The sequence below is a fragment of the Aythya marila genome (genome assembly GCF_965140915.1).
Source record: "Aythya marila genome assembly, chromosome: 24".
Taxonomy (NCBI): domain Eukaryota; kingdom Metazoa; phylum Chordata; class Aves; order Anseriformes; family Anatidae; genus Aythya; species Aythya marila.
Genome location: NC_139065.1, coordinates 875,796 through 889,934, shown reverse-complemented (window position 1 = coordinate 889,934; position 14,139 = coordinate 875,796). Strand labels below are relative to the sequence as shown.

Here is a 14,139-nt window from a genome sequence, read left to right as displayed (position 1 = left end):
CAGCTGTGACAGAGCACCCAGGGGAGCCATGAGCTGGATGAGGCCCTTGCAGAGCATCCTTGGTTATGGGAAGTGGCCTTGGCTCTTCCCCAAACCCCCAGCAGCCCTTCCTAGGAACCAGCTGAGCCCTCACATACGGAAAGGGAAGGGCAGAGGGGGCATTTCCCCCTCCTCCCACACATGGGACCAGGGCCAGCATAGCTGAAGATGTTCTCCGAGCCTAGAAGAGGCAGCAAGATGTCCACTGCTCAAGTCTTTCTTATCCTTTTTATTGACAGAGACCTTCCACAACATGCAATTTTGACACGTAAATACTGGGTATGCATTAGATTCTTTACATTGAAATCATAAAGTTAAATTATACACAACTTAATTCTATTCACATATAAACACAGCACACAAGTGCTCTTCAACCGTAAAATTTGGTGACCCCATCTGTAAGCTATATGACAGCATTTACTGTTCCTTCCATCGGGCTGAAGGTAGGTCACTTCAAGCTGATCCTTAAAATCAGAAGCTAAACCATTTGCACGACACATTCTGGACTAGGAAGTAGAAACAATTGTGCTGAGATTAAAATAAAACCAAACACATGACTAAGGTACTAGGCTTTCAATTTGTTTTGATCACCTGGGCAATTCATGTGGCTTACAGTAGTGTTTCTCATATATATACACACCTGTATAGTGAAATATATATATTCACACATATATTTCACATGTATATATATATGTAAAATGCATGAATATGAATGAAAACACAATCTGCAACTGCTTATTTTGTAAGATATACTTCCGAAAATTGGATTCTGCTGTGCCACAGTGACAGCTGAGCAGGATGATGCTCTTCTGGTAAGGGGAACTTTTCTATTTGAGGCTAACACGCTGATGGAAATTGTTCTTTGTGTTTTTCCCTCTAATTAGATGCACGTTCCTGTTAGTAGAGAAGCACGGGTAAGAATGCAGAAACAAAAAAGCATGTACTAGACATTTTGAAGGCTTCCCTTTTCCACCTGCTCACGGTGTAAAGCTCACAGACTGGTCATTTAACCCTCTGCATCAGAGCCCTCAACCTTAAGCCTGTATCCTCAGTTTATACAACGGGTGAGGTTCCACCACACCACCAGCGCTGTCCTTGTGGCACTGCCAAAGCCAACAGCAGGGGTCACAGCACGCCCAGCTGCAGCACGCTGCCTCATTCAGCTGCAACCTCATCAGTCCTCCTCAGCACAGGGACCAGGCAGGACAGGTTCGACAGGATGACAGAAAAGCACACAAAATATGCACCGTTTGTTCCCCATGGATGAGTAAATTAAGGCTTTGGCTTGGTGTGCATCTGTGCCAACTTTCAGGTGCAGCAGCTGCTCTGCGCACCAGCCCCACTGCCAGCAGAGCAAGAAGCCCTAACCTGCTTTTCCTCCCTCACCATCGCAGCAGCCCCAGGGCCTCCTATTCGGGCAGCACTCGAGCAGAAAGTGAAAAGGTTCACACCCAGCAACTTTCTGACGTTCGGTGGCATCTGCAGGGACAGCTGCAAGTTCCGCATTCGGCCCTGAGGCCACCTGCCCTGCTGAGCACCCACCCTGCTGCGGTTCCTCACGGGGCTTTCAGGCACCCGACTGCTTCACCACTTCCACAGCAGCACCGGGTCACTGCACCGACAGGAAGAGTATTTCTGCAAGGCACTCTGAGAAAAACCTTGATGTGTCACAGAGATAGTTTTTGAATCTGCCGTGGCACTAACTTTAGTGCATACAGGAAGAGTCAGAGGAGTTGTTCTTTGTAAGAAGCCTTTCACAGTTTTATTCTCTCTGGTAAAATTGCCCATCTGTGAGGCTGGCTGTTTGCACAGTGGTTCACACTTGCCTTGAAGTAAATGCTACAACATGTGCTTCTATACGAATGTTTTCAGTGCTTTCAGTACTGACAGGGAGCACCTGTCTTACACAACCTATACATATCAAATCTAATTTCTTCAAGCACACACTCACACAAAGGCACACACACCTTTTCCCATCAGCTCACTTACGACACCCAAAAACCCTGATCAGAGCCAGGCACAACGTTACCTCAGCGGGGCAGTGGCAGAACACACAGAGGTACCCAAAGTGCCCAATTTCCTTGAGTCCAGAGCAGCACAGCACACAAGTTTTTGGCACTATTGCAACTTCACGTGGGGATAACTGCACTCGGTTTCCGAGACACAGAACTGGCAGGGTGGCAGCCAGCTGCCAGCAAAACGCACTGCTCTGGCAGACAGAAGCGTGAGCAGTCCAGAGCAGTGAGAGGGAGCATTTGGGAGTAAAGTTCATCTTTTTTTCCATTGAAGATTCGTTGATTGCTATTGTGAGGCCAATCTCAGCAGAGGGCAATGCAGAGCACGGGGATCAGTGCGATCACGTCCCACCATCTGTAGGAGTTCAGAGCTCCCCGAGGAGCTGATCCGGGCATTCCTGCTGCGGCTGCACCCTGAGCTAGAAGCTCATAACCAGCAACGCCAGGAGGAGGGGCAGGATACCTGCAGGAGACACAACAGACTTCAGTCTGTGCTCCAAACACATTCACTTGCCCTTTCCCTCCCCAGCCACAGGCAGAGCACCTTTACCTTCCTCCCCTCTTTTTCACATAATCTTAGATCAACAAAAATATAAACGTGACAGACTGTAGTGAAAGGCTCTTAATCCTTTTTCAGGTTTAAGCAGAATAATTAAGAGACAGTAATGTAAAGATGGGCAAGAAAGGGGGGCACAGAGATCCAGGGTACATGTTACCTACCAACAATGATGGTGGTCGCTCCATCTGGAAAGGAAGCAAGCCAAAATGTGAACCTGAATGTCCAGGCAGCACAGTTCAGACTATACAACAATAAGCATCTCAAATGAAAGCCAGTGCACATGTGAGACAATTCAAACACTTGGAAATCCCTGCATAGCCCTACACCATGGATGTATCCCTGAAAATACATCTGGGTTTAAACAGAGGAGCAGTTGCAGCAGCCTGTAAGCCCAACCCACAACCCAACCATACACTGCTGGCGTGAGATTTTAACAGAAGCTGTACCAGGCAACATAAAAAGATTATGGCACACAAGAGCAGCCCACGCCCACCACCAGAGCAGATCAGGAGTTGTCTGAATGGCTTTGTGCAGAGCTTTTCCTCTTACCTTTACAGGTTGGGAGAGACACATTCCAATGAACTCCATTTCCTGATGCCACACATTGGGCAGAAGATGACCCCTGTAATTTATACCTAAAGAAAGAGAGGAACTTGAGTGCTTTCGCAAAAACACCCCAGAAAGGGTTCTCCCCACTCCTCCCGGCCATCGCACGGACACAAGTTGTAAACCAGAAGCTGCCACTGCCATGAAATGGGGTCTGAACACACCAAAGGCTGCTTTGATAAGGGCACGTAGGTGGCACAAGGCCAAACTGAAGACGTTGCTGCATTACCAGTCAGCGTGCGTTGCCATGTGCTCATCTCACCACACAGCTCATACACAGCTGTACTGGGAAACCAGGGCAGGAGGACGTCTTCTGACCCCCAGCTTCGGCAATTCTAACCAGGGATCCACTCACCCATCACGACAGGAGAACTCCACAGTTGCCCCAAACAGGAAATCTTCCCCTTTTACAAACCCGTTCTTTATCACGGGGGGAGTACATTGCTGTCCTAGAGAGAAAAAGAGGTTATTTCACCTGCTTTGACGTGCTGATGCTGTCAAACAGTAACGTCTCAGCTTGGTCTGATGTTACCAATGCCTCAGAGCTTTGCAACCCTGCCAGAACCCATCTGTGAGGAGAGAAGCCTGGGAAGGACTTGACCACCTCGCCTCTGTGGCAGCAGGAGGCTCAGCCCTGTGCTTTAGCACCACGAGTGACTTCCACATCACGAGCCAGTGCAGACGAAGGGCACCGACCTGTGCCAGGTACAGCACGGCCTACGCCCAGCCGCATGCCTGGCTCCTGAGAGATGGGGACTGCAACGCAAGCGCCTCTCACTGGGGCATACAGCAAGCGAGAAAGGCTATGAGCAAGCAGCAGGAAGGAGTAAACCTCGTGGCACAGGCTGATCAACTCCTCTGACTGTCCTCAAAACGAGTTTGATTACAAAGTATGAGGAAAAGCTGATCCACCAGAAGAGTCGATTCCAGCTGCCTCGCTGGGAACAGCCGCCTGACCTGTGGGGGCCTGAAGGCACAGCGCAGCTGTTCAGTTTGTTCAGAAAACAAAGCACTCAGCCCATGTACGTAATAAACGTACTTTGAGGCATGCAGAGCCTGTTCTCAGTTCCTCAGAGTAGACCAAAATGCTAGATTTGCACACATACACTTCAAACGAGTTCAGCAAGAAAACTCTAGGTGTGTTTGGTTCATATCCAACTTTGGGTTTGCAAACTTCAGAGCAAAGAACATTTTGAGCACACCAAGATCACTTGTACAGTCAGCCCAGCCAGGAGAGGAACAGAGATACGCACGTGTACATGACTTGGAGCTTACAGACCAAGTGGTATTCTCCAGACAAGTGACTTCCAAAGACGTTCCATCTCCTGTAGCATACCCCGGGTTACATCTGTACTCCAATGTGGTTCCAGCAGGAGAGCTGCTACTCACAGTCCCCACTAACTCAGCAAAAGGGATGCTGGGAGGACGACCACAGTAGCCTAACAATGGGAGACAAAAGCAAAGTCAGCTACAGAAGAGTGCCCAGAGGCCCAGCAGTAACGCTAGCCAACTGCGCTTTGGAGCACACACTGTCTTCACCTGTTTGAGTTGTGGTGCTTGGGATACAGCTTCCATTCTACCCACTTATATACCACAGTTCGCTCCAGACTCCACGGTACTTATCTCTTACTGTACAGTGAATAGAGGACCCTCCAGCCAGCATGAAACCATGATTGCATTTATAAACTACAATAGTTTATAAACTCCCTGGGCAAACTCCCCCTTTGTGCCATTGTGCCTCCCATTGGCAACTGCAGGTGGCTCTCCACACAGAACAGTCAGCTGTCCTGCAGCTGGAACATCAACAAGAGTGCCTCAGTACTTCTGCTAACAGAAAATTTACACAAGGTACATGGAGAGGAGGAGCTCTAGCCAACCAACACACATCTAGAAGCAACTTCGAGCTTTCTCACTTGGTACCGGGCCTCAGCTACTGCTGGTAGCCCAGCTCCAGGCACATCACCCCATGAACTAAGCCACTGAAGTGCCTAATCAGGCTAGAAGCAGCATTTCCACCATCTCCAACTTCCCATAACACTATGCACTTTAGCATTACACCAAATTAAGTAGGCAAAGCTCTAATGTTCAATCATTTGGTAAATACAGAGAATGAAAGTTTTACTCCACTTACAGATCACATCAACATTTTTCCCATAATTTCATAGATTTTCTGCTCTTCCCTTGCACCCACAAGTTTGTCAGCATAGTTTCTGAACTGGATGAGAATATTGCACCTCAGGCCTCACAGCAAGAGTTAGCAATGAAGTCCTGAATTTTACGGTCACTTGAGTTATGGCACACAAGAGCAGCCCACGCCCACCACCAGAGCAGATCAGGAGTTGTCTGAATGGCTTTGTGCAGAGCTTTTCCTCTTACTTTTACAGGTTGGGAGAGACACATTCCAATGAACTCCATTTCCTGATGCCACACATTGGGCAGAAGATGACCCCTGTAATTTATACCTAAAGAAAGAGAGGAACTTGAGTGCTTTCGCAAAAACACCCCAGAAAGGGTTCTCCCCACTCCTCCCGGCCATCGCACGGATACAAGTTGTAAACCAGAAGCTGCCACTGCCATGAAATGGGGTCTGAACACACCAAAGGCTGCTTTGATAAGGGCACGTAGGTGGCACAAGGCCAAACTGAAGACGTTGCTGCATTACCAGTCAGCGTGCGTTGCCATGTGCTCATCTCACCACACAGCTCATACACAGCTGTACTGGGAAACCAGGGCAGGAGGACGTCTTCTGACCCCCAGCTTCGGCAATTCTAACCAGGGATCCACTCACCCATCATGACAGGAGAACTCCACAGTTGCCCCAAACAGGAAATCTTCCCCTTTTACAAACCCGTTCTTTATCACGGGGGGCGTACATTGCTGTCCTAGAGAGAAAAAGAGGTTATTTCACCTGCTTTGACGTGCTGATGCTGTCAAACAGTAACGTCTCAGCTTGGTCTGATGTTACCAATGCCTCAGAGCTTTGCAACCCTGCCAGAACCCATCTGTGAGGAGAGAAGCCTGGGAAGGACTTGACCACCTCGCCTCTGTGGCAGCAGGAGGCTCAGCCCTGTGCTTTAGCACCACGAGTGACTTCCACATCACGAGCCAGTGCAGACGAAGGGCACCGACCTGTGCCAGGTACAGCACGGCCTACGCCCAGCCGCATGCCTGGCTCCTGAGAGATGGGGACTGCAACGCAAGCGCCTCTCACTGGGGCATACAGCAGCGAGAAAGGCTATGAGCAAGCAGCAGGAAGGAGTAAACCTCGTGGCACAGGCTGATCAACTCCTCTGACTGTCCTCAAAACGAGTTTGATTACAAAGTATGAGGAAAAGCTGATCCACCAGAAGAGTCGATTCCAGCTGCCTCGCTGGGAACAGCCGCCTGACCTGTGGGGGCCTGAAGGCACAGCGCAGCTGTTCAGTTTGTTCAGAAAACAAAGCACTCAGCCCATGTACGTAATAAACGTACTTTGAGGCATGCAGAGCCTGTTCTCAGTTCCTCAGAGTAGACCAAAATGCTAGATTTGCACACATACACTTCAAACGAGTTCAGCAAGAAAACTCTAGGTGTGTTTGGTTCATATCCAACTTTGGGTTTGCAAACTTCAGAGCAAAGAACATTTTGAGCACACCAAGATCACTTGTACAGTCAGCCCAGCCAGGAGAGGAACAGAGATACGCACGTGTACATGACTTGGAGCTTACAGACCAAGTGGTATTCTCCAGACAAGTGACTTCCAAAGACGTTCCATCTCCTGTAGCATACCCCGGGTTACATCTGTACTCCAATGTGGTTCCAGCAGGAGAGCTGCTACTCACAGTCCCCACTAACTCAGCAAAAGGGATGCTGGGAGGACGACCACAGTAGCCTAACAATGGGAGACAAAAGCAAAGTCAGCTACAGAAGAGTGCCCAGAGGCCCAGCAGTAACGCTAGCCAACTGCGCTTTGGAGCACACACTGTCTTCACCTGTTTGAGTTGTGGTGCTTGGGATACAGCTTCCATTCTACCCACTTATATACCACAGTTCGCTCCAGACTCCACGGTACTTATCTCTTACTGTACAGTGAATAGAGGACCCTCCAGCCAGCATGAAACCATGATTGCATTTATAAACTACAATAGTTTATAAACTCCCTGGGCAAACTCCCCCTTTGTGCCATTGTGCCTCCCATTGGCAACTGCAGGTGGCTCTCCACACAGAACAGTCAGCTGTCCTGCAGCTGGAACATCAACAAGAGTGCCTCAGTACTTCTGCTAACAGAAAATTTACACAAGGTACATGGAGAGGAGGAGCTCTAGCCAACCAACACACATCTAGAAGCAACTTCGAGCTTTCTCACTTGGTACCGGGCCTCAGCTACTGCTGGTAGCCCAGCTCCAGGCACATCACCCCATGAACTAAGCCACTGAAGTGCCTAATCAGGCTAGAAGCAGCATTTCCACCATCTCCAACTTCCCATAACACTATGCACTTTAGCATTACACCAAATTAAGTAGGCAAAGCTCTAATGTTCAATCATTTGGTAAATACAGAGAATGAAAGTTTTACTCCACTTACAGATCACATCAACATTTTTCCCATAATTTCATAGATTTTCTGCTCTTCCCTTGCACCCACAAGTTTGTCAGCATAGTTTCTGAACTGGATGAGAATATTGCACCTCAGGCCTCACAGCAAGAGTTAGCAATGAAGTCCTGAATTTTACGGTCACTTGAGTTATGGCACACAAGAGCAGCCCACGCCCACCACCAGAGCAGATCAGGAGTTGTCTGAATGGCTTTGTGCAGAGCTTTTCCTCTTACTTTTACAGGTTGGGAGAGACACATTCCAATGAACTCCATTTCCTGATGCCACACATTGGGCAGAAGATGACCCCTGTAATTTATACCTAAAGAAAGAGAGGAACTTGAGTGCTTTCGCAAAAACACCCCAGAAAGGGTTCTCCCCACTCCTCCCGGCCATCGCACGGACACAAGTTGTAAACCAGAAGCTGCCACTGCCATGAAATGGGGTCTGAACACACCAAAGGCTGCTTTGATAAGGGCACGTAGGTGGCACAAGGCCAAACTGAAGACGTTGCTGCATTACCAGTCAGCGTGCGTTGCCATGTGCTCATCTCACCACACAGCTCATACACAGCTGTACTGGGAAACCAGGGCAGGAGGACGTCTTCTGACCCCCAGCTTCGGCAATTCTAACCAGGGATCCACTCACCCATCACGACAGGAGAACTCCACAGTTGCCCCAAACAGGAAATCTTCCCCTTTTACAAACCCGTTCTTTATCACGGGGGGCGTACATTGCTGTCCTAGAGAGAAAAAGAGGTTATTTCACCTGCTTTGACGTGCTGATGCTGTCAAACAGTAACGTCTCAGCTTGGTCTGATGTTACCAATGCCTCAGAGCTTTGCAACCCTGCCAGAACCCATCTGTGAGGAGAGAAGCCTGGGAAGGACTTGACCACCTCGCCTCTGTGGCAGCAGGAGGCTCAGCCCTGTGCTTTAGCACCACGAGTGACTTCCACATCACGAGCCAGTGCAGACGAAGGGCACCGACCTGTGCCAGGTACAGCACGGCCTACGCCCAGCCGCATGCCTGGCTCCTGAGAGATGGGGACTGCAACGCAAGCGCCTCTCACTGGGGCATACAGCAAGCGAGAAAGGCTATGAGCAAGCAGCAGGAAGGAGTAAACCTCGTGGCACAGGCTGATCAACTCCTCTGACTGTCCTCAAAACGAGTTTGATTACAAAGTATGAGGAAAAGCTGATCCACCAGAAGAGTCGATTCCAGCTGCCTCGCTGGGAACAGCCGCCTGACCTGTGGGGGCCTGAAGGCACAGCGCAGCTGTTCAGTTTGTTCAGAAAACAAAGCACTCAGCCCATGTACGTAATAAACGTACTTTGAGGCATGCAGAGCCTGTTCTCAGTTCCTCAGAGTAGACCAAAATGCTAGATTTGCACACATACACTTCAAACGAGTTCAGCAAGAAAACTCTAGGTGTGTTTGCAAACCCAGAGCTGGATATGAACCAAACTTCAGAGCAAAGAACATTTTGAGCACACCAAGATCACTTGTACAGTCAGCTCAGCCAGGAGAGGAACAGAGATACGCACGTGTACATGACTTGGAGCTTACAGACCAAGTGGTATTCTCCAGACAAGTGACTTCCAAAGACGTTCCATCTCCTGTAGCATACCCCGGGTTACATCTGTACTCCAATGTGGTTCCAGCAGGAGAGCTGCTACTCACAGTCCCCACTAACTCAGCAAAAGGGATGCTGGGAGGACGACCACAGTAGCCTAACAATGGGAGACAAAAGCAAAGTCAGCTACAGAAGAGTGCCCAGAGGCCCAGCAGTAACGCTAGCCAACTGCGCTTTGGAGCACACACTGTCTTCACCTGTTTGAGTTGTGGTGCCTGGGATACAGTTTCCATTCAAACCTCTTATATATCAGTTTGCTTAGCCAGAGATAAGGTGAAGATGCGACAGCATCTATGCCTCTCTGATGCTACTTCCGTGGCCACCCACCCAACTTGCAGCATCAGCCACAGCTGAGCTCAGAAACCAAACATCCCCACCAGGAAGCAAGCCCATCAAGCACAGAAGGCAGCTTCATCTCTCTTTTCAATACACTTCTGGATCATTTGTAGTTCACAAATGCATCATTCACTGCAATTGCTTCAAAAATCTAAGTTTGTACTCACGTTTTTCACACTTGGGCAGAGGTGGATTCCAGTTACCGTCTGCATCACATTTAGCTGTATGAGAACCATTCATAAAATAACCAGGAAGACATTCAAAGGCCACTGTATCTCCATACGTGTATTGTTCAACAAAACCAGTTAACTTCTTCCCATTTTCCACTACTGGATTTTCACATCTCACCACTGGAAGTGAAGGCAAATCAGTAAGAATACTTGTTATAAGAAAAAAAAAAAAAAAAAAAAGCCCTACAGTGTCTACAGAAGTTTCTCGTGTAATGCCTCTGGTAACAACTGCCACCCTTCTGCTTTACAAGAGGCAGGTCCCCTGCATGCCACAGGTACTCTGTGAGCAGAGACACCATTAAAAACTGCACACAGAGCTTCATTTGCAGAAAGCCCTGGGCACAGGCAGAGAGAGGACTGCTTCTCAAGGACTTCTGAGAGTCCCAAACAAATGATTCATGTTCATTTACACTTTGTGGAAGACCAAAAGGAAAATAAGTCTGGTTACTGCTGCCAGGAAAAATGCAGACACAGCCTCTTGGCCCTTTCACACAAGCTGTAGTTTCCCACTTTATCTTTTTAGCCTTATCTGGTGGAATGAGGCAGTGTTGCTTATTCTCGTTCAATCTAGGTTATTAGAGTGGCTTTCTATGTGCTGAAGAATCCATTAAACCAAGCCCTGCTTCTGACTGTGACTTCAGAACCACTGCATTAAGTCTGGGAATCATTTTATACTCAAATCAACCTTCTCATACTTGGCAGCTTACCAGAAATAATTCACATGGGAGAGGAGTAAGAAACAAAGTGAAAAGAGTAAGGAGAGAAAGAAAACATCTACCTTTGCATTCAGGGGCTGGACCACTCCATATTCCATTGGACTCAGCATCCGCCGTACAGTAAATCGTGGAGCTTCCAATGAGAGAAAAGCCTTCATCGCAGGTGTAAGTTACAGCTAAGCCGAAGACGTACTCTGTTTGTGTATTGCTGAACTGCCCATTTGCAATTACAGGAGGTGGTTCACAGGGAATAACTGCATGGGAAAGCAATAGCAAAACATACAAGAACATTTCCATCACATGTGGAACTGACATCTATCTATTAAACAGGAAAAAAAAACTACTAAGAAAAGACAAAGAATGGGTAAGTGGCCCTATATCAATCATCTTAACCTATAGTATTGAATGCTAATGCCCCTTCAGACTCTCAGCTTTTTTTTAATGGGTATTAAAACGGCAGAGCAGCAGCTATTGTCCAAGAGGAGACATTAAAGACAAGTCCTTCTGGATGCACCACACATTGTCTTGCTAAGTAGCCTGGCAACTTCACCAACTGGTGATACCAGTCCCTGCTTTTGCTGGGAGGAGGCCAGAATACTTCTGACAGACACAAACCACCCAAGCTATCCGCAGCTGACGGCCAGTTGCCTACTGGGTAGGAACAATGCCCAAATGAAGAAAACTCTTGAAATTCATCTTCCCCTCTGAAAACACGTATTTTGGATGTTGTCACATCGAAAGCCATCCCCTGCTGATCAAAAGCTGTGCTTGCAGTTCAGCAGTGCCCGGCTGATGAGAAGTGCAACACAAGCAATGTGGGGCCCACACCAGCCTGGCCAAAAGCCAGGAAAAACAGCCCCAGAAGCTGCTCGCCCTGCAGATCTGACTCACAAGCTTCTGCCAACATCCACAGATCCTCCTTAGTATTTAATTTTTATTCCCACTTTCGCTGTGAGCTCTTGTCTGGGGGAGAGGTAAGGGATAATGTCTCTAGAGACTGATGTAATTTGCATCAGGTGCCAGGAAGACAGAACCCACCTGCTGCTCCCAGGACTATGAGGGATATGCAATAGCTTCAAGAAAGATGGACACAGAACATTTAAGATGTACTTACTCTCACAGAATGGAATATTATCCCAAGTAACGTCATTGTTAGTAAGTACACATTGTGCAGATGGCATCCCAACTAATCGGTACCTAAGAAAAGAGAAGATTGAATCTCTTAAAAACTGAAAAAAAATGAAATCCAGGAAACAGTTTCTTGTAGCATTCTCTGGAGGTGAAACCTAGGGGAAAAAGAGCCATCCATCCTTTGATATACAACTTTCTCAGTACCTAAAGAAATGCATTATTTGATGCAGTTTATGGAGACTTTATACTTGTAGCAGGTGGGTACAAGCTCGCAGGAGCATCCTCATCCTGAGGCTGCGCAGCAGACCCGAACAGGGCAGGGTGTCACTGGCATACCCAGGCTGCTTAGACCCAGGCCACTAGACCTATATATTTTTTTTTAAACCTTTTTTTTTTTTTTTTTTTTTTTTAATTCTCCCTCCCCCCCCCCCCCTTCTCCTGCACAACAGCAAACACCCCTGCAGGGCACCCACTGGGCCTCAGATAGAAAGTGCACCAAGCATTAACCAATGTACAGGAAACACCTGAAACATTGATAATTACTAATAAGGAGCGACAAGGAATGAACAAATTCCTTTTCAAAGCAAAGTTGCAAGCAGCTTGCAAAGAACATGATCTCACACCCAGAAAATAACCTGTTCTGATAACAAGAACAGGAGGGAGCCCGATCCCCAGGGCTGCCTGCTCTCAACACCTCCCACCTGGCCCGTGCTTGCCAAGGAAACGGCCCCCAGGCATTAAAAGAGTCCCCAGGGTCTCCCAGCCTCAGCTCCTTTGACTCACCAGCAGCCCACGCAAACTCTTACCCGAAGTTACAGGTGAAATTTATCGTCGCCCCAAACCGCAGGTCAGTTGAGTAGTGAAATTTGCCATTTTCTATCTCTGGTTCACGGCACAACTTTCCTGGGGGGGGAGGGGGCAAGCACTCAGCATTAGCTGTATTTTATTGCATTATAACGAAACACAGGTGACAGTGCTGCTCGGAACCGTCACGGACGAGGTAACCCTTTCACTAGCACCTGCGCTTCCTTGAGAGCAAGTAGCGGCACTTTCAGAAAAGACACAAATTACCCATTAACTTCTGAGGAACTAATGGTTAAACAGCTCAGGACAAATGAAAGAACTCTTAACGAGGCAGGAAACCAATACAGACATGAGGCTTTGGGGAGAAAAACAACAGAAAGGAGAAGGGGCGGGGAGCACGAGCGTGTTAGCCCTGTGACAAGGGATGAGTGATCCCGCTGCCCCCTCTGTACCTTGGTTTTGTGGAAACCTGCCTCAGCAGACGTGCTGTATGACCAGGTGGCAAAGCAATTAAGTGGGACAGAGATCATTTCCAAGAGATTATAGTGCCTCAGCTCAAAGGGCAACCTCACGCAGACACCCTGGGAAGATGCTTGCTGTCAGCACCCCCAAACAGAGCACCCCAGGCAGCACCCCCAAACCCACACTGAGCCCCGAGCGGCGCCTGGGGTCCGCACCCCCTCACCATGACCCCCTTATAGCCCACGGCAGCCGGCCGGGGGGGGCACTCACCGATACAGAAGTCGGGGTCCCATGTCCAGGTGGAGTTGGGGAGGCAGGTGACCAGGAAGGACTTGTCACTGACCCCCACGTACCCGGGGCGGCACCTGTAGGGCACCTGGGACCCGACGGGGTACGACGCGTTGGGGGGGCTGCGGGGCTCGGCGAAGGAGAACCTCGGCACACCCTGGCAGTCACCTGGGGAGGGACAGGGAGATAGCGGGGGGCAAACCGAGGAGAGCCCTCACCTGCAGCCCCCCACCTGCAGCCCCCCACCTCCAGCCCCAGCACCCCGGCAACCCCAGCCCCGCTCACCCCAGGCTCCGGGCAGCGCCAGCAGCACGGCGCAGAGCCACAGCAGCCCCATGCCGGTGCCGGTGCCCGTTCCCATCCCGGTGCCCGTTCCCCTGCTGGTGCTGGTGCCGGTGCCCGTGCCCGTGCCGATCCCGGTGCCGTCGGAGCGATGCGAAACGAACCCCGCCGGCACGGCCCTTTCCGGGGTGGGCGGACACCGGGCCGGCCTCAGGGGAATTTTCCGGCTTCGTAGGAAAATCAAGGGCTCGGCAGAGCCCAGCCCCGTCACCTGGGAAGCCTCTCGCCCTCCTTCCGTGGATGAACAAGAAGGGGGCGTGCGGGGCCGGCTGCGGGAGCCCCCGCCCCGCGCCCGCCTCCCCCGAGCGGCTCCGCCCGGCCCGGGGGCGCCTCCCGCGGTACCCCCGGTAAATGTGTCCCCGCGTCAATGGGAAAGCAAAACAAGTACATGAAGGCACTGGGCA

The 14,139-nt window shown here is 49.6% G+C and overlaps 1 protein-coding gene across 1 annotated transcript; it reads right to left on the bottom strand.

Annotated features, from left to right (window-relative positions):
- Nucleotides 1-253: 253 nt before the first annotated feature.
- On the bottom strand, nt 254-14,062 carry LOC309887045 (complement receptor type 1-like). Its single transcript, XM_082778450.1, has 17 exons — nt 13,679-14,062; nt 13,376-13,561; nt 12,646-12,742; nt 11,823-11,905; nt 10,771-10,962; nt 9,930-10,112; nt 9,338-9,523; nt 8,440-8,533; nt 8,028-8,113; nt 6,905-7,090; nt 6,008-6,101; nt 5,596-5,681; nt 4,473-4,658; nt 3,575-3,668; nt 3,163-3,248; nt 2,775-2,798; nt 254-2,517 (listed from the first exon to the last, which is right to left on the bottom strand). The coding sequence occupies exons 1-17, from the start codon at nt 13,752-13,754 to the stop codon at nt 2,474-2,476; spliced, it is 1,983 nt and encodes a 660-aa protein (XP_082634576.1). The 5' UTR covers nt 13,755-14,062; the 3' UTR covers nt 254-2,473.
- Nucleotides 14,063-14,139: the final 77 nt, after the last annotated feature.